The 27,210-nt window shown below is 33.9% G+C and overlaps 1 protein-coding gene across 1 annotated transcript; it reads left to right on the top strand.

Annotated features, from left to right (window-relative positions):
* The first annotated feature begins 12,570 nt into the window (after positions 1–12,570).
* LOC129265108 (homeobox protein MSX-1-like) lies at positions 12,571–26,709 on the top strand. Its single transcript, XM_054903100.2, has 3 exons — positions 12,571–13,769; positions 19,151–19,320; positions 24,007–26,709. The coding sequence occupies exons 1-3, from the start codon at positions 13,163–13,165 to the stop codon at positions 24,475–24,477; spliced, it is 1,248 nt and encodes a 415-aa protein (XP_054759075.2). The 5' UTR covers positions 12,571–13,162; the 3' UTR covers positions 24,478–26,709.
* The last annotated feature ends 501 nt before the right edge of the window (positions 26,710–27,210 follow it).

Consider the following 27,210-nt stretch of genomic DNA (forward strand, 5'->3'; position numbering starts at 1 on the left):
ATAAGTTTTTAAAAATTTAGGGGTCATCATGCCCCCGTATTGTCGTTGCGAGCATTTTGGGGCCAGGGTGAAATCGCCCCAAACGCCTCAAACAGACACTCCAAAATGTATTTGAAGTGCATTATTAGAACTGAAACTTATCTCTACACCAGGAAAAATTAACTTAACAAAAAAAGCAACAAGAAATAAAGTAGAAGGGCCTGTACAAGTACACTGATATTTCACTCTCTCAGCTCATATGCACTTGATCGACTTCCATCGAGGATTCGGGCTGAATTCCGCCCGCCACTTCCGGGGACCAACCAACGTAGTATTTCGATGAAGAGCACTCCGTCGATTCACCGGTTGTCCCTACCGTACACGCGCGCCTATGGGGATTGTGAACTGTAGGAAAAATCGTATAAAATTACACTTTTTGATATTTCTACGAAGACGAAGTTATATAGAAAATGAAGAATATTACAATCAGACCATATCCCTAGAAAATTGCTTCAAGAAATGTCATTATGAAGAGGAAATGGACAAACATTTGTGAAGAAAAATCACGAAAAAGGAAATCGCAACATGAATATTCATATCATGGGCGGTCCCACATTTGCATGTTATAGCGAGTTTTCCATTATTTAATAAATAATGGCATTATTTAATAAATAATGGCATTATTTAATAAATAATGGTTATTTGTATATAAATAATGATTATTTGTATATAATGGCAAACTGTAAAAATTGTTTATAAATAATGATTATTTATAAATAATGGGATATTGAAACAAAATTATTAATTATAAATAATGAAGTAGATATTTCATTATTTAACAAATAATCTTTATTTATAAATAATGGAAAACTCGAACATTAAATAATGATTATTTATAAATAATGAGAATAAAGGTGCACTCGAAAAAATTATTTATAAATAATGAAGTAGACGTTTTCATTATTTAACAAATAATCATTATTTATAAATAATGGAAAACTCAACAAATTATTTATAAATAATGAAAAACAAATAATCATTATTTATAAATAATGAAAAACAAATAATCATTATTTATAAATAATGAAAAACAAATAATCATTATTTATAAATAATGAAAAACAAATAATCATTATTTATAAATAATGAAAAACAAATAATCATTATTTGTAAATAATGAAAAACAAATAATCATTATTTATAAATAATGAAAAACAAATAATCATTATTTGTAAATAATGAAAAACAAATAATCATTATTTATAAATAATGAAAAACAAATAATCATTATTTATAAATAATGAAAAACAAATAATCATTATTTATAAATAATGGAATGTCGAACTATTATTATTTACAAATAATGAAGTATTACTTGGAATTATATATAAATAATTAGAAATGATATTTTATATAATAGTAGTTATTTACAAATAAAATGTAAATTATATATAAATAATAGTTATTATTTAATAAATAATGATTATATAACAAATAATTGTTCTATATAATATTGGTACATTCGGCGCCTCATACATGTGTCTGGATTTTGAAAGGGATGGTCTAGGCTGAAAATATTTATATCTTAGTACATAGAGTAGAATTCACTGAACAAAATGCCAAAAATTTCATCAAAATCGGATAACAAATAATAAAGTTATTGAAGTTTAAAGTTTAGCAATATTTTGTGAAAACAGTGGACTGGTGATGTCACATCTCCACTTTCCGCTTTCTTATGTTATAACATAAAATCATAATTTTTTCATTATTTCATACTTGTGTGAATAATATGTCTCCCTTATAGTGAACTAAGTTGCAGCAATAAATATCTAATGCACTAAATCAGTTGTCAATACAATTTGTCTAGTTCTTGGAGGAAAAATTTGAATTGTCCTAATTTCATATGATAAAATACAAAAGAACAAGTGGGGATGTGACATCATCAGCCCACCTAATGAATATTTATGACGACTGTTCTCACAAAATATTGCTTAACTTTAAAATTCAATAACTTTGTTATTTGTCATCCGATTTTGGTGAAATTTTCGGCATTTTGCTCAGTGAATTCTATACTATTTATTAAGCTATAAATACTTTCAGCCCAGCCCAGCCCAGACCAGATCTAAAACATAAAACAAAATAATTACACCTTACACCTTTAAAACGATTGTGTAACATGGATGAAACTTTTGATCTAAAACATAAAACAAAATAATTATTTTCATGCAACAAAACTTGTTGTTTTTACACCTAATTTTTGGTTGGGCCCAAATTTTTTTAAGATTATGATGAAGCTGAAGATCTAAGCTTTAATATGATATAATTTGTATAAGAAGAGGGTTCTTAGATGGGTCAGCAGCCAGCTTTTCATAGGCCAAGTACATTTAGCACTTTAAAAACAAGAATACTGCGCTCTGATTGGTCATATACCCTTTTTACACAGGATTTTCTTAGCCCCGGACTATCGCTACCCCGTACTATCCATAATCCCGTACTATTTTTTTTCCTTTTCACACATGCCAAATTGTTATTGCTAACCCCGGATAAGGAATGCTTGCTTTTCACACACGAAACTCGCTAACCCCGGATTATAGTGGTAGCTCATTCACTCGTACCCTTTTTACACACGCTAAAATTTCCTTAAAGTATACATCCGAAGAATCAAAAGTATTTTATAATGACTTTATGTGGTCATCATTGTAAAGGGGAAGTATTACTAATCAGATATATAACTTCACTTTTCAAAATAGTGATCAGAGTTTGCAGAAATCAGCTCTCAAAAATGATTTATTTTCATGCCATATTTCTGCCTTCCACCGGTCCTCTTGCGAGCTCCAGCTGAGTGACGTCACACAATGAGCAGTGAGCAGCTGAGCTGACAGCAGCCCATTGGAGACGATCTTTCCAATCAGCGTTTTTTGCTCTTAGAATTGTTTATTGCTCTTAATATTGGTCTTGTTATATAGATAAAAGTTTGAATTTACTGAACAGTGAAAAAAAAGTGCACATTTAACGTATTTTGGTAACCGATATTTAGCTTAGAATTTTTCTTTTTCTTTCAAGAAATATATGTGAATAAACAAAGCATATTTTCACGTAGAAATCACACTTGCGTCACATTAATATTATAATCAATATAAAGCATAGACATTCTTCTTTATGACTGAACAAAAATTATGAAATTTCATTAAGTAGCAAAGTCAGGAACCACAAAAAAAACACGGCAATATCCATCGCGAAATGACTGAAATTGCAGTTGAATTGCCGAAGCATTATTAGGCAACAGCGGCGAGCGGACTTTATTTCATATATCTTAAAAATGACTCTCCGGCAGGGCAATGGTCTGTGGCCAAATGCGATGGCCATTGTTTTGTCATGTGCGAGGACCCTGGTTCGAAACTCGGATTTTTTTTTTATTCCTTCCCCGTCCCTACCCATCTTTTTTTCTCTTTTTATTTTCTTGTGAAATTCTATTCAGACCTGTATTTATCAAATCTTGCTTCTTAATTGTTGCTTTTGATTTTCAAGTTCTTGATTAGATTATTTCTACTCTTATTTGGGATGGGAGGGGTAGAGTTAAAAGTCAAGTCCACATCAACTAAAAATTATTTGAATAGAGTAATTTTCCTTGTTTTTTTTACTCAAAACAGTCATATACACAAAACAATGATATGGAAATTAGAGTTGTCACTCACATCACATTCGTTTCTATTTTTTGTGGCATTTTGTTTTTTATTCTTTGCAGATTTGACGATAGGAAACTCTTCATCTGATCACAATAGGTTATATTTACGGAACTGTTAAAATAGTAATTATATAAATTTGAATCAAAGTTTTTATGAAATTTCCTGCAATATCTTGTTATTTTTCCTTAAATTCAAATGAATTTTTGATTGCGTGGACTTCTCCTTTACTCTTAATGTAGGGAATGCATAGCAAAATTTATCCAGAAACAAAATTGTCTTAGAATATGCAAATCAGTAATTGGACACATGTTCACTTTTCTTTCATCCAGGCCACTTCCTCACATCCACCAGGCTTTCAGTCTTATAACAAAAATGATGAACCATCACACAACAGCACACAACATTCACAGTGCTTCACAATAAATATTTCACTTCTGTTCATACATGCAATAAATATTGTGGAAAACAAATAAAAGGCGTACCCATATTCAAATACCGTTTAAAAGGACAAATATATTATACCTTTCGAGAAAAATCAGCACGTTAAATATCTGATAACAAAACATAATTATGGGGCACTGCAAGAAACTTATGTTCAATTGCAAATCAAGCGTAAGTCTTAAATTCAAATTCAAGCGTAATAAGGTCGAGTTGCAATCGCATGCAATTCAACTACATGTTTAATCAAAGGACTTACCCTTGATTTGGGACGTGTGATTGAGTATAACATTTCTCGCAAAATGCCCTAGTAACATTAAAATTGTTCTTTCGTTTTAAATTGTGTGTTATTATTTTTGACAAGCTGTATTCCTGTCCAAGTCAAATTTCTTAGTACTCTCCAAAACTGTGCTCAAAATTGTTTCTAAGATTGATAAAGAAAAATTTTCTATTGTATCATTATCAGTCCACAACTTGCAAACCGTAGGTCCTGGAAAGAGTGAAGAAAAAAATGGCTATATCCAAATCATAGTAAAAGGACATGATGGAATCTCCCAGATTGAGGTAGCAAGCAGAGACCAGGGGACCGTTTCATGAAAGTTGTCAGCACTGACAAGTTGTCTTTCTCCGACAGTTACCATAGTAACAGTCAGAGCCAGTGCCTTTCAGCCAATCAAAACCAAGGATTTCACTGAAATTGTCAGCACTGACAATTTAGTCAGTGCTGACAACTTTCATGAAACACCCACCTGAAGTCACCAGAGTCAGCAAGTGTGCAGATCTGTGTGTAGAAGAGAGAAAAAAAGAAATAGTTTAAATAATCAAATCAAAGTATGAATTTAATTATCGTGATGATTGATGACGTGCGGTGGCATGTAATTCCCGGTCAACAACAAATGATAGTAGGTTTAGACACCTGAAAAGTTCCACTCAGAACACTGGTGCTCTACCTCAAGTGATGTTTGTGTAGGCCCCACTCCACTTCACTACCGCTATACTACCGTACATGTACGCCACACCTACCCGGGTAGGTGTGTAGCGTAGTGTAGGCTGTAGCAGTAGTGAAGTGGAGACTACACGAACATCACTTGAGGTACGGTGCTCTCTGAGTCTCTGTGTCATTACAAAGATTGCATTTATCTTCATTGTTGAAGGCATTACGCATGCATATATGCAGCAACACTCTAATCAGAAAGAAACACCAGACTCTAATTTTAGCCCACCCAAGGGTTCATTGCATGCCGCCGCGCACAGAAAATTCAAGCCATAGAAGTCGTGTGTTGTGGACCCAAGAAGTGAGATCCCAGCACGCGCGACCCACTAGTTAGAAATCCACTGCCAAACGCGGTTCGTGGTGCGAGGTTAGTATACTAATACTAACCTCGCAATACGTGTGAGTGATTTTGGCCAGGAATCAGGGTAATCACTGCTGAAAATTTGTCTGGCTTCATGACATCGGCATCATGGCACTCACACGTATTGCGAGGTTAGTATTAGTATACTAACCTCGCACCACGAACCGCGTTTGGCAGTGGATTTCTAACTAGTGGGTCGCGCGTGCTGGGATCTCACTTCTTGGGTCCACAACACACGACTTCTATGGCTTGATTTTTCTGTGCGCGGCGGCATGTAATGAACCCTTGGGTGGCATCATGGTGATATAATTCTGTGTATAATAAAAACTTAAACATTCCTCTGAAACAGCAGATTTTCAGCCATGGTCCATACCAGTGCTAAATAATTTAATCGCCTGCCCGAGTCCTGACCAGTTTTAGAAATCTGACTGAAGAAAAAATCTGCTGGAATTGTGCAAAAACATTATTTCTAAAATAAAGACTTTTTAATTTTAATAGTAGTTATGCCAAAATGCATGATTCTAAACTTATATCAGATCTGTATCTGTCATCTGACCTGGTCGTGTGGTCCAGTGGTTAGAGCATTGGACTCATAATCGCAAGGTTGTGAGTTCGAATCCCCACCCTGCTATTGTCTCCACTTTGGTAAAAAAAGGCCCAAGAGTAATATCTGTCGTCTATAAGGTCAGCCACTATGACTGATTAACCTAGACGTAAAATGTTTCCTAGGTAATTGGTTACATACCATCTTAGCGTTTACCAGCAAAATGCTGTCCTGCCGAGTTCCTACGGGAGTTACCATCACAAACAATCACAAACCTGAATGCATCGTCAGAACAAGTACAGTTTCCAAACATGCTTACCTTGTCCTTGACTTTTGACTGGATCAAACAGCGTAACCTGCAACATGCATCGGGAGCAAGTGAATGGGACCGTGCAGCTTGGAGTTTTTCAATAGTTAGTAGAGCAACACAACGAAGACTGATCGAGTGGACAAAATCGATCTTTCCAGTTCACAATTCAATAAAAACCGGGCAAAATAACACAGTTCTGGTTCCCTTATAGTCTGAAGTTGTCGAAAACAGAATTCGGATACCACAATACATGAAGAAAACGGTAAATTCGAAGAAAAATAGAGACCATGCAGGAAGGTGAATCAGCTATCAGTGTACTGCTGGCTTGCACAGAGCTAGAGAGCGGCTGAGTGAGTCGATCATCATGTGACGTCATTATTCTCGACTGTATTCGATCGCGTTTTGTCTGTCTGGGGGCGGCTGGGGGCTGAGAAGAGTCTCTAATAATTTCATTTCTTGCATTTCCACGACATTAATAAGACTTTTTAGTGACATATTTGTGTATAAAAAGACAAGACCTTTCCATTCATATATAACTTGTCTATAATCATCACTTTCGTTAATTTTCTTTGGATGTATACTTTAACCCCGTACTATATGCCATTTAGCCCCACCTATAGTACGGGGTTAAGCTTAGCCCACTTTCGTTTTACACTAGCGATCTTAACCCCGTACTATCGCTCTTAGCACCGCAATTGCTGGGATAACCCTGCTTTTTTGCAGGGCCAAATAATCCCGTACTAAAGGTGTGGTTAGCCCACTGAGCAAAAATGCTGTGTAAAAAGAAAGTGGGCTAAGCTTAACCCCGTACTATAGGTGGGGCTAAATGGCAATTTAGCCCCACCTATAGTACGGGGTTAAGGAAATTTTAGCGTGTGTAAAAAGGGTATTTGAGACCGCACCTACGCAAATTCCAATGTTCCCACACTGGGCCTCTGCAAGGTCACACTCACCATGTGGTAATCTCTTCAAATTGCCCGCGCCTGTTGTATTGAAAACACTATTCAACCAATCAGAACTCTGGATTTTATGCTGCTCAGAAATTTCAGAAATCTCGTCTTGCATTTTGGTGGAAAAAGCTGGCTGCTGACCCATCTAAAAGGTGCCACATATCAAGAGTGACATTGTAAAAAAGTATAGAGTTTGAGCTTTCTGATGATATAAATAATGTTTGTGCCTAGAACACAAATTTTTGCACAATTTGCAAGAGAAAAAAAGAGGAAAAAAATTCCGTTTGAGGCATCTTTTCATGCCTAAAATTCACTTATTTATCAAAATATTTTATTAAAAAGAAATAATTAGTATAAAAGAGTAACGTTTACTCTTTCATATGGTACAAAATAATCAATTTTACTTAAGGAAAAAGTGGTTATTATTCTTTGAGAAACAAAGTCTCACAATTCACGAGATTTTGCAGGGACATGAATTCAGCCACGAGAGGACTTGGATAAATCTTGCTCATTAACACAGGGGCTTGCAGACTGACTGTTTAATGTCATCATCGAATTAGAAATCGAAGAGGGACCACCGAATTTTAAAACCGAAACTACGTATAAAACACTAAGAATGGATGATGCAAGGAATAATTGAATTCTAGTCCTGTCAGGCTTAAGGAACCATTGCCATTGTATTAGTTCCATTGATAAAAGACCCCTCCGAATCTCGTCCACCTCTAGTTGACCCCCTTTCATTTCAAGACCGCCATTAACTTCTAAAATGATGAGATAATTACCTGACACAGCAGATTGTTTGTTATCTGAAGGGAAGCTAATAGTCTGGGAGGGGCACATTGAAGTTTATGGTGAAGGGGCACAAGAGGCCCATCCTCTTTAATCCTTGCCTTAAGTCACTTATAGTATTAAGCCTAATGATAATGGCTTTCTGAGCGCCATATAACGGGCTAGTTTTGACAAAGAGGTGATTCCTTTGAGCATGTCCATGCTTTGAGCGAAGCGCTTGTAACTTTCCTCTGTGGAAAGCTTTTTATATGTTGCATTTCACGAAAAATTGTTAAGATGACTTTAGCTATTACCTAGTACCGTGTGATACTATTTTCTACATACTAGATATATGCTTGATTTATTACTACTGATCTGTACTGACATCTAATCAAATTTTACTAAATCTCTTTTTTTTTAATACTCGCAGAGAATAGAGAGGGTAAAGTTAATACAAAGGCTTGACATTCCGTTAGGAAATTTAGTATGATTGATCAACACAATATAGTTCCAGATCGCCGTTAGAATGTAAATATGAATGTGACCATTTACTACCATCTACAGAAATTATTGGCTGTTGAGATTCGTTATCTAAGTGAACAAAATAACTAATTGATTTGTATATTCATCATCGTATATTCAGCATCCAATAATCTTTAACATTAATACTTATCATTATGATCATCTTTTTAAAAATTCTAATCAACATGAATAACTAATTACTTTCAAATAACAAACCCTAACTAGTATTTTTTGGTAAACCAGAAAAATATGAGAAAAAATTAAAACTCTTAATATCCATATTCCATGCTAAAATTGCTTTGAGGTCTTGAAGACGTGTTTCCCCTCCATATCTTTCCTTTGTATAATTATTTTTCCTGTCCGTGCTAAATTGCGATTTGGCACGGACAGTGGATTTATCGCCCTTTAGAAATAACCTCTCCGTGTGTTATTGGGGGTTACAGGCCTTTGATCAATCGTAATTACGCAATAATACACGACGATCATTATCATATTTCTATTAGAATAAAAGTTGTTGACCTCGTCTGCGAGCAAATCGATAACTTTCTAACAATTAAGCGATCTATATCTGCCGATTATATTCCTTATTGGATTAGTTATTTGACAAAACTTAAACAAATAGCATTATTAAAATACATGTGCGAATCGATGAAAATCATTCCGGTTTATTCAATTTCTATGCTAAATGTTTCTCTGGCCAATGACCCCATGCGGGGACCAGCTAGATGTCAGATAATTGCATGGGGGCAAAAATCAGTTATAATTCCCAGAGCAGACGTAAAGCTTGTAATAACAATTGGTGATTACACTTCCATATTTGTTGGAATGTCTATTCAACTAATTAAAATTGAATAGCATATTGCATCGATTGCACATTATAATTAAGTGACAAGAGACACAACGAAAACATGAAATGTTTCAATTCTTTTTTTTTTAGTTTCACTTCTGCTATCCCACTATACCGACATTTTATGCAAAAGTTGATAGTAATATAGCTTCACATTTTTATCAATGTTTAACAGTGGACATGGTGGAAGAGATGAATTGTGAATATGGGGGCGTCGTGGTCTAGTGGTTAAGACTCTCGTCTTTCAATATGAAGGACGTGGGTTCGATTCCAAGCCATGGCGTGTTTTTCTTCAGCAAGAAGTTTACTCACATTGTGCTGCACTCAACCCAGTCGAGGTAAATGGGTTCCGGCAGGAAGTAATTCTTCAAGAAGCTGTGCGCGCCGGAATCGGTATACTAGCTTAGCCGGGGGTAATATAGGAGCTCCCTGAGCACCTAGCAAGGTGGATACGTGCGCTATACACTCTAAAAAATGTTGGGCAACATACGGTCCACACAACAATTGGTTAAAACTTTATCCAATTCTGGGTAGTTTTACACCAATAATATGTGCTTTGGGTGAAAACTACACAGTATTGGTTGAAAACTACCCAGAGTTGGATAAATTTTTTAACCAATTGTTGTGTGGACCGTATGTTGCCCAACATTTTTTAGAGTGTACAAATCCTATATTATTATTTTATTGTTATTATTTATCGATCACAATCTCATGATTTGCTTTGTAAGGTATGCAAGTTTTGAATATTGGACACATGATGAATACATATGATGAATATATATTGCATACTGAGTATACTGTCATATAATATGTATTGTATGCAAACAATAAGCTTAAATTGTATTCTATATATTTTCATGTTATACTGCCATCAAATATATATCCAACCTAATTTCCAATATGTGGATTCTTGAGCTAGCCTATATAGATGATTTCATGATACCATCATTAGTAAGCAAGCATTGTTTCTTTCTGCAACTTCATCGCTTAAACGATTTGGCACTGTGGTGGCGACATGGTCATTTAGCAGGAGACAAAAATCTTTGTTGATAGATCGATAAGATAATGGAAGTAAAGCATATTATCAATTGATGCAAACATGCCATGTTGTACATGGGGTGTGAAAACTGGTGTTTTAAATCGATGACTGTTGTATATAACTCTGACATGAAATGACAAGTACTCAAAGAGTTAAGTATTAAAAGTACTCACCCCTCAAAAAATAAATAAATAAATTAAGGTACAAGTTCAGTCAAGACCCTTCGTGACTATTATAAATTACCATTAAAATAATTCGAATAGGAGGGACATCTAACGTATTTCAATTAGCAATATAATTTGTTAACCATTGAAGTAGGCCCAAACTTTAGTAGGGTGGATACTTTTTGTGAAGATTCATAACGATCTGATATATTTTATTACAACACATTATGCTAAATACTGAAAGGTTTAGATGACAAAATTTGCCTGTAGTGCCGTTCCAATATTTCAATAATGTATGATTAACCTGATCCATTTCTGCTAATGACCCTTTTCTGCGTTATGTCCTCAAGACAAGATAATCAGCCTGTTTCCTATTTCTAATATCCTGTTTCTGATACATTTGCTCTTTTGTTGGATTGATTCTCCCTAAGAAAAACAATCTAGGAGAACGAGCTAATTAATTACCCACGACCCCCGGCAGAGCTATATGTGTAATATTTTCCCCTCGATTCGCGTCATATATATGTTTTTCAGCTGTCGTTCCAATCTCCTTCAAAATTAGTCCGATTGATTCCTCGCAGCCGACTACTACCAGCTCATCTCTCCTTGACAAGGCTATCACCAATCATTGACCAAACCATTTTTTTCTTCTCTTCCTTTAATAACTTCATAATCAGTCTGCAAGAGTCATCATCTACCATCATCTTCATCATGTTATTCATCATCTTCCTGTTTAACTTCTCGCTACCGTTCGTTTCTCGGTTCTCATTTGCTTGATTGGAAAATGGTGCTTAATGATAGGTTTACGATTTCGAGTTGTGGATTAGGAACTTGGGATTGTGGCGTACGCCTTGTACGGTTCAGACCTTCTCTATGGGGTGATGTGTCCCAATGTTCCTCAAGTTGTTCGTATAGGATGGCAGGCTTTGACGCAAATAGCAAGAGCTATTACCAAAGAAACTTGTCAATTCCCGTAGCTCAATCACCAAATTAATCCATGATGAAATATTAGGCATCGTCAGAACGGCAATCATGATACTTCCTCATATCGCAGCTCATATATCAATGATTGGTAGTTAGTCTGCGAATGAGTCTGATGGTAAAATCATGGAGCAACTCCCTTGTAAAATCAACTCTTGAAGAAAAAAAAAGGGAATGAGAAAGAATACGTATGGAAAAGATAGGGGGTGTGAGGAAGACATAGGAAGAGAGATGGGAGTGGTTCAATTGATTAATATTAACATTATGAAATAGAGAACAGCCCCACTTTGAACAGCAGCTCTTTATTTATCAATATCCACACAAATCAAAATTCAATAAGGTTTTAGTACTGTCGGTTAATTCAAATCAACATTTTCAAATAATATACACAATGTTAGTGTCGATGCAGTTGAGGGTATACACACAAAGGCGCATGCGATGAGATGCATTCGCATTCGACGGATCGGCATCAACATCGTGAACTCTCTCTTTCTTACATTTTAACTTTTTATTACAAGATTAATCACAGATGCTCCCACTGTGCTTGAAAAAAAAAGAGAAAGAATCTGGAACAATGGATGCTTCGTAAACTATAACAATTTTTGTTTTCTCGAAAAGAAATATTGTCGATTAATATCATTATTAAATACATAGTTACATGTCATTTTAAAACACTATTTGCTTACTTTATAGGATGAATATAAAAAATTATAAAATACCTCTGTTTACGTCTAAGCTGTAATTCAGTAAGTTTTCTTTTATCTAAAATAAAATTTCCATTTATTTATTTCCGTTGTAAATCAGAATTTTATTGATAATTTTCACCACCACCATCACGGTCTATTATTCATCACATTCTCCAGTATTGGCGCCTCTTCTATCCACCCATTAACCCCACCACGATGTCAGCAATAATCTAGTCCATTCTCCCAATATACCCTTTGCCTAATCAGGCGCTAAAAGGGCACCAAGTCAAGATAACTATAAATACTTCACGCCATCGAAACTCAACCAGAAGTAACAAGAGAAGTTGACTCCACCGCTAAGGTGACGTCATCATTCTATGACCCCTCGAAGGTCAAGCCAATTAAAGCACGATCTGCGCGCATGTGCAGTACAGGTTGGTGCCGTTTTATGTGTGGTGTTCATTGTAGATGGAAGGTGGTATTATGAGAGAAACTTGTTTGCGAATTGAATCTTTCTACTTTGATACCAACAAAGTGGGAATGAATTTGTGAATAGACACCACCTATCGCTGCTTTCTCTTCAAAACGTCTGCCCATCTCGTTACAAATATTGTTTTTTTCATTCGACAAAGTTGAGAGGAAGGTTTTTATAAAGAAAGTCGTAGGGTCGCTGTCACTGACGTATTTACCACTTTTCACTGGTTTTTCTTGGGGTATATCTAAAAAGTCAATGAGGGTTTATATTGCTCTCCTTTATGTCTGATGATCATTTTTAACTTGGAGTTCATCGTCTTCACTCAATGCTGAGAGAATATATGGTCTCTTATATATCCTATCTCTCCTAACTAGCGAAAGTAAAAAGTCAGGATTAGCGAGTCGATTTATTGTTCAGGATGGCTCTCTTAAACTCGGCTTATTCACTCCAGCAGGGGTTCTACGCCGCCGGGGTCTTCCCGGCGCCACTCTCCAACTATTCGGGCTTTTCTTTAGTCGGGCTAAGAATGCAGCCACCGTTTGGAGCTCTATCCTCGACTACAATGGGCCAGCTTACGACTTTCCCCGGAGGATCAGCGGCAACGATCGCTGCTGCTGCCTCGTTCAGCATGGAGAACCTACGCGTGGCGCAAGGTTTGAGACCATTACCTAGCAGTGGTGCTGTCTCTCCGGGCAGCCTTGGCGATAAAAGACCCGGTGTTACCGACTTCAGCATAGAAGGTATCTTGGGTAAGAAGGACGGGGATTCGTCGAGCCGTCTAGAAAGTATCAGAGCCAAGCATAAACTAACATTACACAACAAAAATGGAGTCTCTTTTCAAGAGAAACGTTTCCATTCACCACGAGAATGCATTGATGATAGTCAAGAAGCGACGTCACCCAAACTGATTGATGATGATGAAGGAGGTTGTCAAGACTCAAAGACAGATAATGATTCTTCAGATAACCCAATGACAAGGTTTTCATGGCTTCAATGTACAAGATATAAACCACCGAGACTTCCACGTGAGTATCATTGTTATCATTTTACAATGTATATTTAAAGGAGAATAATAATTATTTCAAAAAGAAGTTTGCGTGGAATGGATTGGGTTATTTATTGGGATTGAACTAACTGACTAACCCTATGCACATATTCGCATTGTAAAAAAAATGATTGCAATAGCATATACCAATTCAAAATTTACATTATTTATACACTTTTAAAGAGGGGATTATTGGCCTTTAACGTGTGCGACATTTGATTTATTTATTCCAAGTTTATACCTATATTAAGATCTGTCGACGCAGTCATGTAAATACATGCAGTAAACATGGTTTATCGGAAAACTTGTGTATTAATCTATAACATCATCATAAGCCACCATTTATGTTTGTTAATTTCTAAATTCAGTCATGAAATATTATACCTAAACCATGTTGATTAAAAATGAGGGTGCTATGATATCAATACTTCAACAAATAACTCTTTTCAGGTGTTCTGTCAGTCTTGTCAACGTTTTCTACATCCTGTTTTTCATATATTCATGAGAATATTATTCTTTTAATAAACTCTTTAATTGGTAATACATCATTTAGTTTAATTTCTAGACATTCTTTTTAGATTCCTTGACTGTTTTACAAGTCCTCATCATATGAAATGTTACTTGAAGTACACTTGTCTACCACATTTTTCACGATATACATCTATCGGTATTTGTTTCCAATACATGGTGTTTAATTTATGATGAATTACATACATCATGTACATGGTATATGTCTTTAAGAGAACTTGTGAACGTGTATGTAGACCAAAGATTTATTTAACTTATGTAAGAATTTAAGACTTATTTAAGAATTTAAGAATACCCAGTATTGATAATTTTGAGAATTGCCCAGTGCAATAAAATAAATATGATTACGTTAATTACTCAGTAGGTATTCTCATCGCTTATGTTAAATGTATTTATTTTCTATTTTATATACTACAAGCATGGGAGCAAATGGTGGTTTATTGAAAAAAAATGACAATTACAATATTAAATGGATGACCAAACTGACCAATGTATTGATAAGATTAATCAAAACCCAATATTAAGTAATCTTGAAATGTCAAATCCTACATGTTCTAGTGATAGGCAAAAGCGACAGAGTTTTTATTGAGACAACACGCATTTAGAATTAACAAGAAAAAAAAAACAATTGCAAAATTATATAAATAATTCCTAATTATGGCAATATTCAATGCGGATGTTAAATGTTTAAATAAAACATTCAGCAACCGTATAACCGTTCAAAATACTAATATCATTAACAAAATTTGAGTATGAATATTTACCATTGTATACGTGAGCAATTTGAATATGAAATGCTTTAGATTTATTTTTCAATCTCTTATGTTTTTTTTCGTAATTTAAAGCATGTAATCATTCGGTATATCAATACAACCCAGCACCCTTAAGAGGGTTCGATGTTTGTCCCTTATTTGGAACCTTTAGCATGTTTAGAGGCTCCCCAAAAGGTTCGAAATTACCTTAAACAACCACTTTTGATAATGTTTCATGCTCTTTTTTAGAGTCGTTTAAAATTCTTGAGCACGTAAAGAACCTTTTTGGGAACCCTTTTTCTCGAGGGGCTCCAAATACGGGACTAAAGGAATTTAGTTCCTATACCTGTTTTTTGTCTAAGAGTCCAATACGCCACTCGCGTAAAGTCATTATCATTATTCCATATCAAAACTACATGTATCCTGATCCAATTCTATTTTTATGAAGAACAATTTTCGAAAAGTATAAAGTAAATATTAAATACGGTACATGTTCTATTTTTAAGACATGCAGATATTGCTGGCTGATGTGAAGATCAATAATTATTTAAATAATAATAAAAAATAATAATGGATATCACAAAGTTGATTTGTAATTATGTTATTAGTCGATAACCAAGAAACTACTTTAACATGTTCCAACTTCAAAAGATGTGTTTTATCAACGTGAGTTTTTTTTAATGATTTTAATAGCAAAAGTTGCATTTCAATTATTGTTTCTGATAAAAGAAGAATTTCTATAGATTTTAAGTTGCTTTATTTATAAGAACCATCAAATTACTTTCTTCGGGCCACATTTTATACCCGCTGTAAACATTTCATCTTTATTAGACTTCATTTGACATTTCCATTGACTTTTAATTAATCATGCTTAAAAACATTTTTTAAAGATTTCACAAAGTACTAAGTTATAACGTTGCATACTTCACACTAGGCTTTTAAAATATCTGTGTCCATTGATTAATTTGATGTTAACCATTCGTCTCTTTTCGTCACATCGGCAAGGATGAAAAGAAAGTAAGAAGTTTACTGACGAGCTTCTACTAATTGATTTTGATGAGAAGCAAGTTTATGGCATTATTTTACAAATTACAGTGTAAATAAATGTATGTAAAATTGAAATATGCAACTATCATGACTCTGTTTTCTTTGAGCTATATTTATATTTGCAAGATAAAATAACAACAACAATAATAACAATACCTTCTTTATAATAGAACAATAATTGTTACGAAATCAAATAGCTGACAAAATGTAGATGAAATAATTTTGTTATATATACTTTGATGTATATGTTTAAAATCGCTCGTGCAACGACAAGTCTACATCACTATCTACATGCATTATGTTTGATATAATCCAGTCTATCAATCATCTTGAGTACTTAAATAAGTACAAACACAATCTTCGATTAAATTGTTTGTTTGTATATCCTGTAGTAACAAAAACAGATATGCTTAATTCTTTGGATATTGTTATTTTGAACGAAAATGACCATAAGTGTCAAAATTACGAATATTACAATATCATTTCTCTTCTCAAATCATCAAACAATCTGTCTAAAACCAGAAGAACAAAGAACAAACAAATTTCAAATCGAATCATATCGTAGTATGTGGCATAATCCTATATACTGCATACATAATATAGCCTATGCTTTGAAACTGCAAATGGTACTATTGCGATATCATTGTAACTCTGCTCATTTAATTGATTTGCATGACAAAAATGTCCTTGATTTAAAGCAACTGGCTTTTGTTGGGTATGGACAGGCTATTCTATGCTTCAAATAAACTACATTGGGTCGTCAAGCTTGCTGTTAGACGACCTATGTCAAATGTCTTTTGAAAGGAATTCATGTGGAAGAACCAACAACCGAACGTAAATAGCATAAGTTCTTCTGAAAAAAGGGAAAAGTTAATGTTTGGTTATGATAACAGAAGAATCATTGCTCATCCATCATGTCTATGGCTGAACTATGTTTTGAAAAAAAATGTCTGGCGTTTCATTTCTCTCGAAAATGATCGAATGCCAACCTTTGTTTGCGAGTACGTAGGTCCGTTAAATAGAATTTGATAATTTTTCAGAAATTCAGAACATAAATAATAAAACAATTATGGGAATTTTGATTTCAAAAATTGAAAACTATACTTGAGAGGGATTTGTTTATAAAATCTTTATATACATCCATAACCCATTGCTGTATAACTTACATTAAACATAAATATCACAATGATGTAGGCTCCAAGATTATTCATACATTCATAATACTATAATAGAAGCTTCATTGGCACGATATGTCTACGGATAATTAGAAATACATTTGATATAAAAAATGCATCTCAATTCGAAATGATTTTGCTTCATAATTAATGGTCCCAACATACCTTTAGATATATGAAAATGTAGAAAACTTTTATCACTAAAATTTAATTGTTTTGAACGTAAAGTCCAGGTACAATTGAATCTTTAATTTTAATTATGAACATCATTATCACATATGTGTTTGGAGTATAATGTTATATGTCTGTATTTTACTTAAGAAAACTCTTACCAAACCTTAAAACCATAAAGTATCCAATGCTAACTGCATGATCTAGGCCGACACATCTTAACTTTGAAACATTTTTAAAGTGTTTTAAAGCATGATGACAGATGGAATGTTTGCATCATTTGCATATAGTGAGTGATATTAATTGCAAAACTGGTAGATTATTCCAAAAATTCACAATTATTTATAATGATCATCTTAATAATCCTGACAAGCAAAACCAGCTATAATTTTAATAAGTTCGTTGTTAACATACAGGTCAATCAGGACTATCAGGTGAGGTAGTGGCCTTTATTAATCATGCATGAAGCTCAGGCTATTAAATATACTTTGATAAATTATTAAGAAAAAATGAGGTGATTGTTTTCAGAGTCTTTATAAGATCATTTGTTTCCTACTTTAGAAAAAGGAAAAAGCGTCCCTTGACAACCCAAACATATCGCTGCTGGCGTGGGGTAGTTTATTTACGTGATGTCTCCTAACTCTCCTTTCATCGTACGTAGACCAAGCCAGTAGACAAGGCGGGGCGCCTCCTCAACCACTCGTATAATAATCCATGTTTGTCGTATGTGCACGCGTGCATTCATTAATTGGGACAGCGTGTCTGGTTTGTTTTCTCTTATCACTTGTTACACTAACAATCAACTAAATTGCCCCTAAAGTTGTGATCATTATCATAGCTTCGGTCAACTTTTCAAATTGGATTGACGTCTCTATTGGCTCTGACAGGAATGATGAGGATTGCTGAGATTAATGGTGCAAAGTACCGTTTCCTGATTTATAACAAAGATGTTTGTTTGTATTTGTGTATTTAGATCTGCACTTGAAAAAAAAAACAATGATAGTTTACTTGATATAAATTTAGAATTTATCAATACGTTTGTATATGTATTATGAACTTATTATACACCTCTTTTGATGTTGTTGGCTGATTGTACTAAATAAGTCAAGTACCCTACCAACATGACCAATAACCATGGAAGCCGAAATATTTCTACAAACAAAGTGCGCGTAAAAACGAATGACTCGATCACACTGTAGGTGCAACATTTATCATTGGACATTATTATTTTTTTCATTATGGCTATTAGTATAATTTGATAGCATAACATCTATATGATAATAATACACGAGATTTGTACAGCGCATTTTCCACAGATAAATGATTTAAAAAAATCTTTTAGAATACAAATTGTACTTGCCTAATTAAAAATATGCATGAAAGAAAATGCATTTTTGTTAAATTAATATTTATCTGCTTCATCTTGTAGATTCATAATCATTTTTTTTTTTGGGGGGGTGGTTGTACTGTCGTTTTATGAGCTTTTCCTACATAACAAGTTAAACAAAAATAGTGTTAGGCATATTTGACGATAAAAAAAGTAACCATAACATGAAGATTATCTACTAACCAATACCTATTCATGACATTTTAAAACGCGTAACTTACGAATTCATCGTGACACTCTGCAAAACTGAAGCTATACCAATATAATTATGTTCGATTCCTTTTCTTTTGAACTGTTGCAGGTACAAAGAGAAAGGACGGTGCGAAGAAACGTAAACTGGGCCGTAACCCTCGCGTACCTTTCTCACCAACACAAGTAGCTACGCTGGAACAGAAATTTCGCTGTACACACTATCTGAGCAGTATTGATGTTGCTGAACTGTCAGCTGCCCTTAACCTCTCCGAGAATCGGGTTAGTCTATTAGATTTATACATCTAAATCATTTTCCTGTTCAATTTTTATTTTATCATAATCGACACTCGTTTTAAGTTGAACCACAATGTTATATCTTCAGTGAATATACTAGCTGTCGTCGATCCCGTCGTCATTGATGGCCATATCTCTTTATCATTTTCATGATTAAATTGAAGTCTTTCACACTAACTAATTAGTGTTCAATTTATGTTTCATCGGAACTATTCATTATCCCGCTGACTTCTGGAACCCTTGGAGAAATCATACATGAATCCAAAGAATTCAGGAGTCAATGAGTTTAAAAGCTTTACTGCATCCAAAAGTTTGACTTCAAAGAAAATAAAACTTCAACAAACTCAACATTATACGGTCACTTTATTAACCCAACTAAAACAATTGCTAAACGATGTTTACATGGAGAGATGAATAAAATGTATATATGATTTTGAAAATCATTTGAAAGAAAATGGAAACAAAGACTAGTTGACAACAAAACATTTGTAACAAACATCGATTCACTATTAAGGCTGATTACACGCGATCGAAATATATATAAATAATTTTTGTCTTTCTGTATTGGTTCATGTATATATCCCTCAACAGACAGACAGATACATTAAAATTAATCTATTGAGATTAGTTAACGATGAATCTTACAGAGAAAACCTATTGTTTCCTATGATAGTAGGTAGAATCATTAAGACCACAAACGTCATCCATTCTTCAAGAAACCAAAAAGTATATATAAAAAAATTACCTGTGGCTTTTTGGTCATAAGTAAACTCACTCGTATCCACATGAGAAACACTGAATATCTTTCATAGTGAGATGTAACAATACTGTGACTCATTTAGTTTTATTCTTAAATCGAAGAAACGGTCAATGAAATTATTCCTAGAAAGTTTCTTTTCTGATACATATTCAATAGAACGGCTGTAGATTAAAGTTTCATTATCTATATAAAGTGACATAATCACCCAAGTAAAAAGTAAAAGTTTTAAACTGTTTTTTTTTTTCTGGGAGAGGTTTCATCATGGATGCTATAGTATTGCCTATCCAGGGAAAAAAGTACTTTGTTATGTCTTCGAATGTAAAACGGATTAAACTTATAAAAAAACACGCTATCATCTTTTGATTGTAAAACACGGAGAACGATTTATATTTGAACTAAATTTTATTTTAGTCGTTCATTATAGTTCCATTGTTTGCCAGCAAATATGGTAATCAATCCAATCGAAAACAAAATAGTAAAAATAAACTTTTTCTGGGATTTGCTGCTCCCTTCTCTTTTATCGTACATTGGAAACAGTTACAAATAACATAAAGCTTAAATATGACTGAGAAAGTGACGAAGACTGAGTAAATACCCGAGTGATATCGGTCAGTACTTCATTTTTATCTTAATGTAGACCAAGACTTATGAAAAGCTTGACAAAACTCGTACAAAAATTGTCTGAAATTGTTTGTTTATCAGTTTTTCTTCACGTTTTTTGACAGCCAATAAACCCATTTCTTGAAACTGTCATGTAGAAGAGGAAGTAAAGTGACATGAAGCTCATCAAAAACCCTTGTCTTGGTATTAACCCAGATTTATTGCCAGACATGGTGTGTCCGGAAATAGATTATGAACATTGCATGGTTTTTATCAACTTGATTACCAAAACGCCTCAATATTTCAGAATGCCAGGGAAAATATTTGCTTATACAGTCATGTAGCATTCTTCGTCCAATTTCACTGAAATGTATAACTTTATAGTTTTATGATTTGAATTTTCTTTTACTAAGTATTTTTAAATAAAAAATTGAATTGAACAAAAAATGATAATTGAATTCAACTGTATCTATGATGTAATATGATGTTGCCTAGCGCACGGAAGAACAGTAACCATGGCAATCATGGTAATGTGTTAATAAAATGAAGTAGGATATCCGCCACTATATATATATATATATATACATACACACACATATATATATATATATACATATATATATATATAATTGTGATGAGCAAGGACCTAAACATTGCGTGGGTGCTTCAGTGAGTAATATATTGGCGAAGAAGCTCAAAAAGCATTGAAGCTAGAGACGTAGCCTGTATTTCTTCAACTTGTATTAGTACAAGCTTTCGGCGATTTAGTTAGGCCTTCTAACCCACACACAAACCCACACATCACCCACCTGGTTAAGCACTTACAGTAAAACTTGAAGATACCTGAAGAAGGCCTAACTAAATGGCCGAAAGCTTGTACTAATAAAAGTTGAAGAAATACAGGCTACGTCTCTAGCTTCAATGCTTTTTGAGCTTCTTCGCCAATATATATATATATATATATATATATATATATATATATATATATATATATGTATATACATTTATATATATATATATATATTCATATATATACATAGATATAAACGCCTATAAAACAAACAGTATTAAAATCTATCAAGAAAAATCAATTAGAAAGATTTGTACATAATTTGAGGAATGAAAATAATCAATGATTATCTTTTTTTTTTCTACACCGGTTATAATTAGATATTTTATGATGATAAATGTCAATCTTTTTTGTAATTTCATTTAGTAAATTTGATATAAGAGAACGATATCACAGGTGTTTTTTTATTTATTTATTTCTCATAGAAGATGTTCCTTCACCATTCCATTTGAAATTATTCATCTTATTCTTTTAATCATTACATGTTTTTACTGGAAATGGATAGAAAGGTATACGTGCCTGACAGGTGCGTTTATGCAACGGATTTCATGATAAGGTTGTTCTGATATTGATTTTAGAATAGATATGAAAATTACACGTTTCATTACGAGCCACTGCAATGCAATTTACCCGCTGAAAATTCGAAATCAATATTATCCATTCTGACTCCGGCGGCCCCTTCGGCGCTGTAGAGCACTGCCAATCTTCATTCGAAAAGTTAATTCAATTTCTTACTCATTTATTAATCGTTCTCCTTCCCTCTCTCTCATCTATTCTCTATGTCTCTTCCTTTCTACATGTTCTAAGACTGTTAGCCATTTGAAATCATTTTCTCCTGTACGTTTATTTTCTTACTCGAACCATTTGAATCAACATAAGATTAGTTCAGACGTCAAAAGGCCACCATGTTATCTACTGCCTGGCCCTCATTAGCTTGCGTCGCTTAATTATCCAATAACGATAACACCTCGTCACAGCGGTGATCGGACGAGCACATTCGTCTAATTAAAACACAGCAATGTTTATTAACTTCTTTCCTACTGCCCCTTTTATTATTCATCACATATATCTCGTGATTAACACACAGTGATCAAGAAGTAATGTTATCGTTCCAATTACTAGTCGAGATATCGTGCTGTTTGGCAATGTCCACTTTTATTTCCTGTCAGAGTTGCGATTGATTAATCAGTTGTTCACCTCTGAACTATGGATATTCAGTTTGATTACTCCATTGAATTTGGTCTGGTTTAGAAAAATGATGACGCTCAACTGAGCCCAACATGGATATCTTCAATAAAACTACTACTACTAGTAGTAAATGATTATAATAAACAGCCTTATAATAATAATAATAATAATAATAATAATAATGATAATTATAATAATAATGATAATAATAATAAAAAATAATGATGATGATGATAATGAGGAGGAGGAGGATGATAAAGATAATAATAATAACAATTCCCGCCAATTTTTTTTGTACGCTTGCCGCTCCGGTTTTAAACCTTTAATCTTTAATAGATTTAATTGAACAAAGTGAATCATTTTATCATTAATTCACTAATTTGATTGCAAACGTGATAGAATATTCATCAAGATCAATGAAGAGATTCTAATTTTGAAATTGCGCCATCTTGCGGTACCTAAGTCAATTTCAAACTTTTTTAAGTGACAGGAATGAGTTTACCTATAGATTTTCGAAAATCTGATAATGATCCTTCGAGTTTTAACGCATTGATTCTTCCCATCACATATTCAAAGTTCTCATTGACAAGCAAATGCGAGGTTGATGACATTTTCTTGCCTTTAGCATTGATTTCCGATAATCGTTGTGAAATTGTTTCATTTAAAGCATTCATCATATTTCCACTCTGCTAGCGCCGCAGTTTAAACAGATGCAAACGAAACCTTTATGTACAATGACTTTAATGAAAACTATTCATGGAAAATAAAACATGTAAGGCTACTGAAATACCCTCACCTAAAACTATTGCAATGTACAATTCTCACAAACGAAATATCGAGTGACGCAACAAGATGTTTTGTTCACATTTTTCTTTCATTGGGATGACGAAAATGTATCGGTTAAGTGCCTTTATCGACAGATAAAGAGAAAGTAGAGATAAGTGACTTCAAAAAATGGATTTATCAACCCAGTGTTTCTTATTGATCGACAAATGAACAGGGAAATCATTGTTGCTCTTTTCCCCTAATTCCACGTATTTTATGAAAATATATACCGATTTTTTTTTCTATTATAACACTCATTTCGACATCGCAAGATCACAACATGAAATATATTATAACTTTTTGTTTGTTTTACAAAAAATAGGAATTTCTTATTTCGTGTGTTATTCGAATTTCCTCATTCGAGTGTTTGCAAAGGGGTCTAAATAAAAAGGAAAATGCTTTGAACGAATAATCATACTTTTGTTACCTTGTTGTTTTCATTATCCAGGTCAAGATTTGGTTTCAAAATCGGCGAGCACGTGAGCGACGTGATAAAGAAGGTATCGATCAAAAACTACCGTCATCATCGACATCAAATCTCCTACCTCCATCTCCCGCTTCACTCTCTCATTCTCCTCACACACCCATCAGTCCCCTTTCGTCATCGTCGCCATCCTCGTCTTCATCCACCTCATCAATGATCGCGATATCGCCATTTGCTTCTCCACCTTCGACGTCAATGACTACGGGGATGATGCCTCGTTTATCGTCACCGCGATCATCAATCGATGCTGCATCTCCATCAAATTTCTCTCATGTTTCGTCATCGCCCATGTCATCGACGTCGCATCATAGCGGGATGATGACGGAGAATTCTCAGATTTCGTTGTGTCAACCACCGCTCCATCACCTCTCTGTTTCCTCGGCTGATCAAGGCACGGCATCTGCGTTCACTCCTGTATCTCCCTACTTGAAATAGCAAAATGATTTTTCATCTTACTTAACTTCGATTCTTGCCCTTTTATCACCTCTTTAAATAAACTTAAGATATATTTATTTGCATGGACATGAATATTAAGAGTTTAAAAGAAAAAGCATAAAAATTATTAATTCAAACTGTTTTAAGGAGTTTTCCGGGGATGGAAATGTTAAAATTGCGTTAATTTAGTCGAGTATTATTTTGGAGCTGGTAGTGAAAGCGGATGCAGTTTCGTTTTATTTTATTTTTTTTATATTTCAGCTGAGATAAGGTTTTTGACAATGAATTATGAGCTACATATAGCTTATGCTTATAATAATCACCATTTTAAACGGAATGATGTTGTTCTCTGGAGAATTCATGTGAAAGAAATAAACGAACTCAAAATCCACTGTAACCCATTTCTATTTTCATGCCAAATGAATATCATTTTCATATGGATGTAGGATGAATATTGGTACTTTAATTTACACTTTATGATTAATTTTATGCCAGTCAGGGAAAAATAATCAATAATACTCTTGGCTCTTCACCAGGCTTGCCATGTATTATATAATTATATATTTTTGCCTTTTCCAATCTAAAATACTGAGCACATCTAAGACCAAATTAGGTCCATGGCAGGACTCTCTGTTCTGACTTTATGAACATGCATGCCAGCATGGTCCTGGGATTGGGGTGCTGCTTGTATTACTCTCAGCACCCCTGGCCTGGATTTCTGAAAGGTGTGGAAAATGGAGAAGTGTAACCAAAAAGACCTTCATTTTGTAGTGGATTTTTTTTTTGGGGGGGGGGGGCTTTTCAAATTAACTTCAGCACCCCCAGTAAAAAAAATCGTTCCCAGGGTATTGTGCCTGCCAGGGATTGAGCCTAAGACCGTCCGTCCATGAGCATGGGGAGGCGGGTGCTCAATCAATTGAGCCAACATGGCGGTGGAAAAAAAATCTCTGGAGGTTGTTAGAATATGACAGAACAATCTAATTTGAATTCAGCATCACGAAGAGCAATAACTTGGAAGTTTGTGAGCGACAGTCAAAATTAGGAGAAATTAAAATTATGAAGGGTGCTTTGAACTCAATTTGTGGCCGTTTATGAATGTGCGTTTTCAAAGTTTATTTGTTTACTGATACCGTGTGAACTATATTTTGCGTGTTGTCTCTTTATTATTCACACTCACTGTGTAAATAAAACAATGTAAATAGGAAATGTATTATAAACAAAATACAATATATTATGTAATAATTTCGTTGCGTTCTGTGTTAATTTAAGAAAATGTGACAGTGACATTAAAGATAGGTAAAATACAATTTTCCAAGGGGACGTGCAAATAGTCGCAAACAGTCCCATTTTCTCCCCATAAGTCTGGTGGTTGAAAAATCACAACCCTTGTTTGGTTTTTAAATCAGCAATTAAGTTAGCAATATTTGAAGAAAGTTGTCTCTTAAAAATAAATAAGATAACAGAGTTAGCTGCAGGGCAACTATCACGGTATGTAAATATTTGACTATTTTCTAATCGTATTTGATTACAACACAGTCATGTCTGACTAAAATATCCTGGCTACATTATCTCATTTGACTAGTCATTCAGACCATTTATTTATTTAGTTAGTTTTTAAAGATGCGTTTACCAAGACCACTCACATTATATCACGTTTTGTCGTCACGATTCCGCCCAAATAATTCTTAAAAATATGCTTATTATATACAATTGTGGAAATGCTTAACCTTTTTTAGAGTAAAAATTGAATCCTTAAGTTCTTATCTTCTTGCTGATTAATTTTCCAGAAAATATATCCATTTTCATATGCGTATTGTTATTCTGTAAAACGACACCTTTTTAAAATCATACCTGCGATCTCCTTAACTTTCATAACTTCAATCATTCCGCTGTCCTAAAAACATTTAAAAAATTTGCTTCTCCGTTCTCAGTATACGTCGATATAATTATTTTATTTTTTAACATCTCCAACATGACCTTTTATCATTCGCTTAGATGGATTAACTCTTAAATTTTATACCGAAAATTTCAACATTTCTCTTCTATTCAGACTAGTGATGGAATTTACTTCAATTTATTTTTTCTTAAAGAATGCAGTGGCAAAATGCCTATCGATATTTCTTTTCGTACATGTATTCCTCATTATGTAAGCTATATTACAATATTCTGCATATGTGTTGTGCACAATAAAGCAGTGAAAATAAAAGTTTGACTTGTCCAAAAGAAAAATGATTATACGTTTTTGTTTGATGTCATATGTATTGGATCGAAGGTGCACATCTAAGTTGCATGCTATTAAAAAAATAAAATAAAATTCATTATTCGTCTATGTTGTGTGTTCTACATTGTGACGGACAAGATACAACTTTTTCGTTTTTTAATAACTGAAACTTAATTCAAACGCTCGTCATAATTGTTTTTATTCTTGAGTGGAATAAGCTATTCTGTGGCGTAGTTGTTATTCGATTTAATTTCTATGTGCTATAACTAATGTAAACAGGTTGTTTTTAAAATCAATGAAATCGAAGTATAATTGCTATGTAGGATAACGATTTATTATGAGTTGGAATGTATGTTGATATGTACATTGTATGTCTGCACCTGTTTTTTAGATCATTGTTGGGTATGCATGTGTATGCGTGGATGCGAAGGTGCGTGTGTGTGTGTGAGAGAGAGAAGAGAAAGTGTGGGAGGGTGAGATGATGGAACGTAGAGGGCGTAAGGACAGAAAAG

This window comes from Lytechinus pictus, chromosome 7 (genome assembly GCF_037042905.1).
Source record: "Lytechinus pictus isolate F3 Inbred chromosome 7, Lp3.0, whole genome shotgun sequence".
NCBI lineage: Eukaryota > Metazoa > Echinodermata > Echinoidea > Temnopleuroida > Toxopneustidae > Lytechinus > Lytechinus pictus.

Bases quoted from the DNA above. Each gene is read 5' to 3' on its own strand.
- LOC129265108 (XM_054903100.2), top strand. From the start codon at position 13,163: ATGGCTCTCTTAAACTCGGCTTATTCACTCCAGCAGGGGTTCTACGCC. The intron at 13,770-19,150 runs GTGAGTATCATT...GAACTGTTGCAG, and splicing joins TAAACCACCGAGACTTCCAC to GTACAAAGAGAAAGGACGGT. The intron at 19,321-24,006 runs GTTAGTCTATTA...TTCATTATCCAG, and splicing joins TTAACCTCTCCGAGAATCGG to GTCAAGATTTGGTTTCAAAA.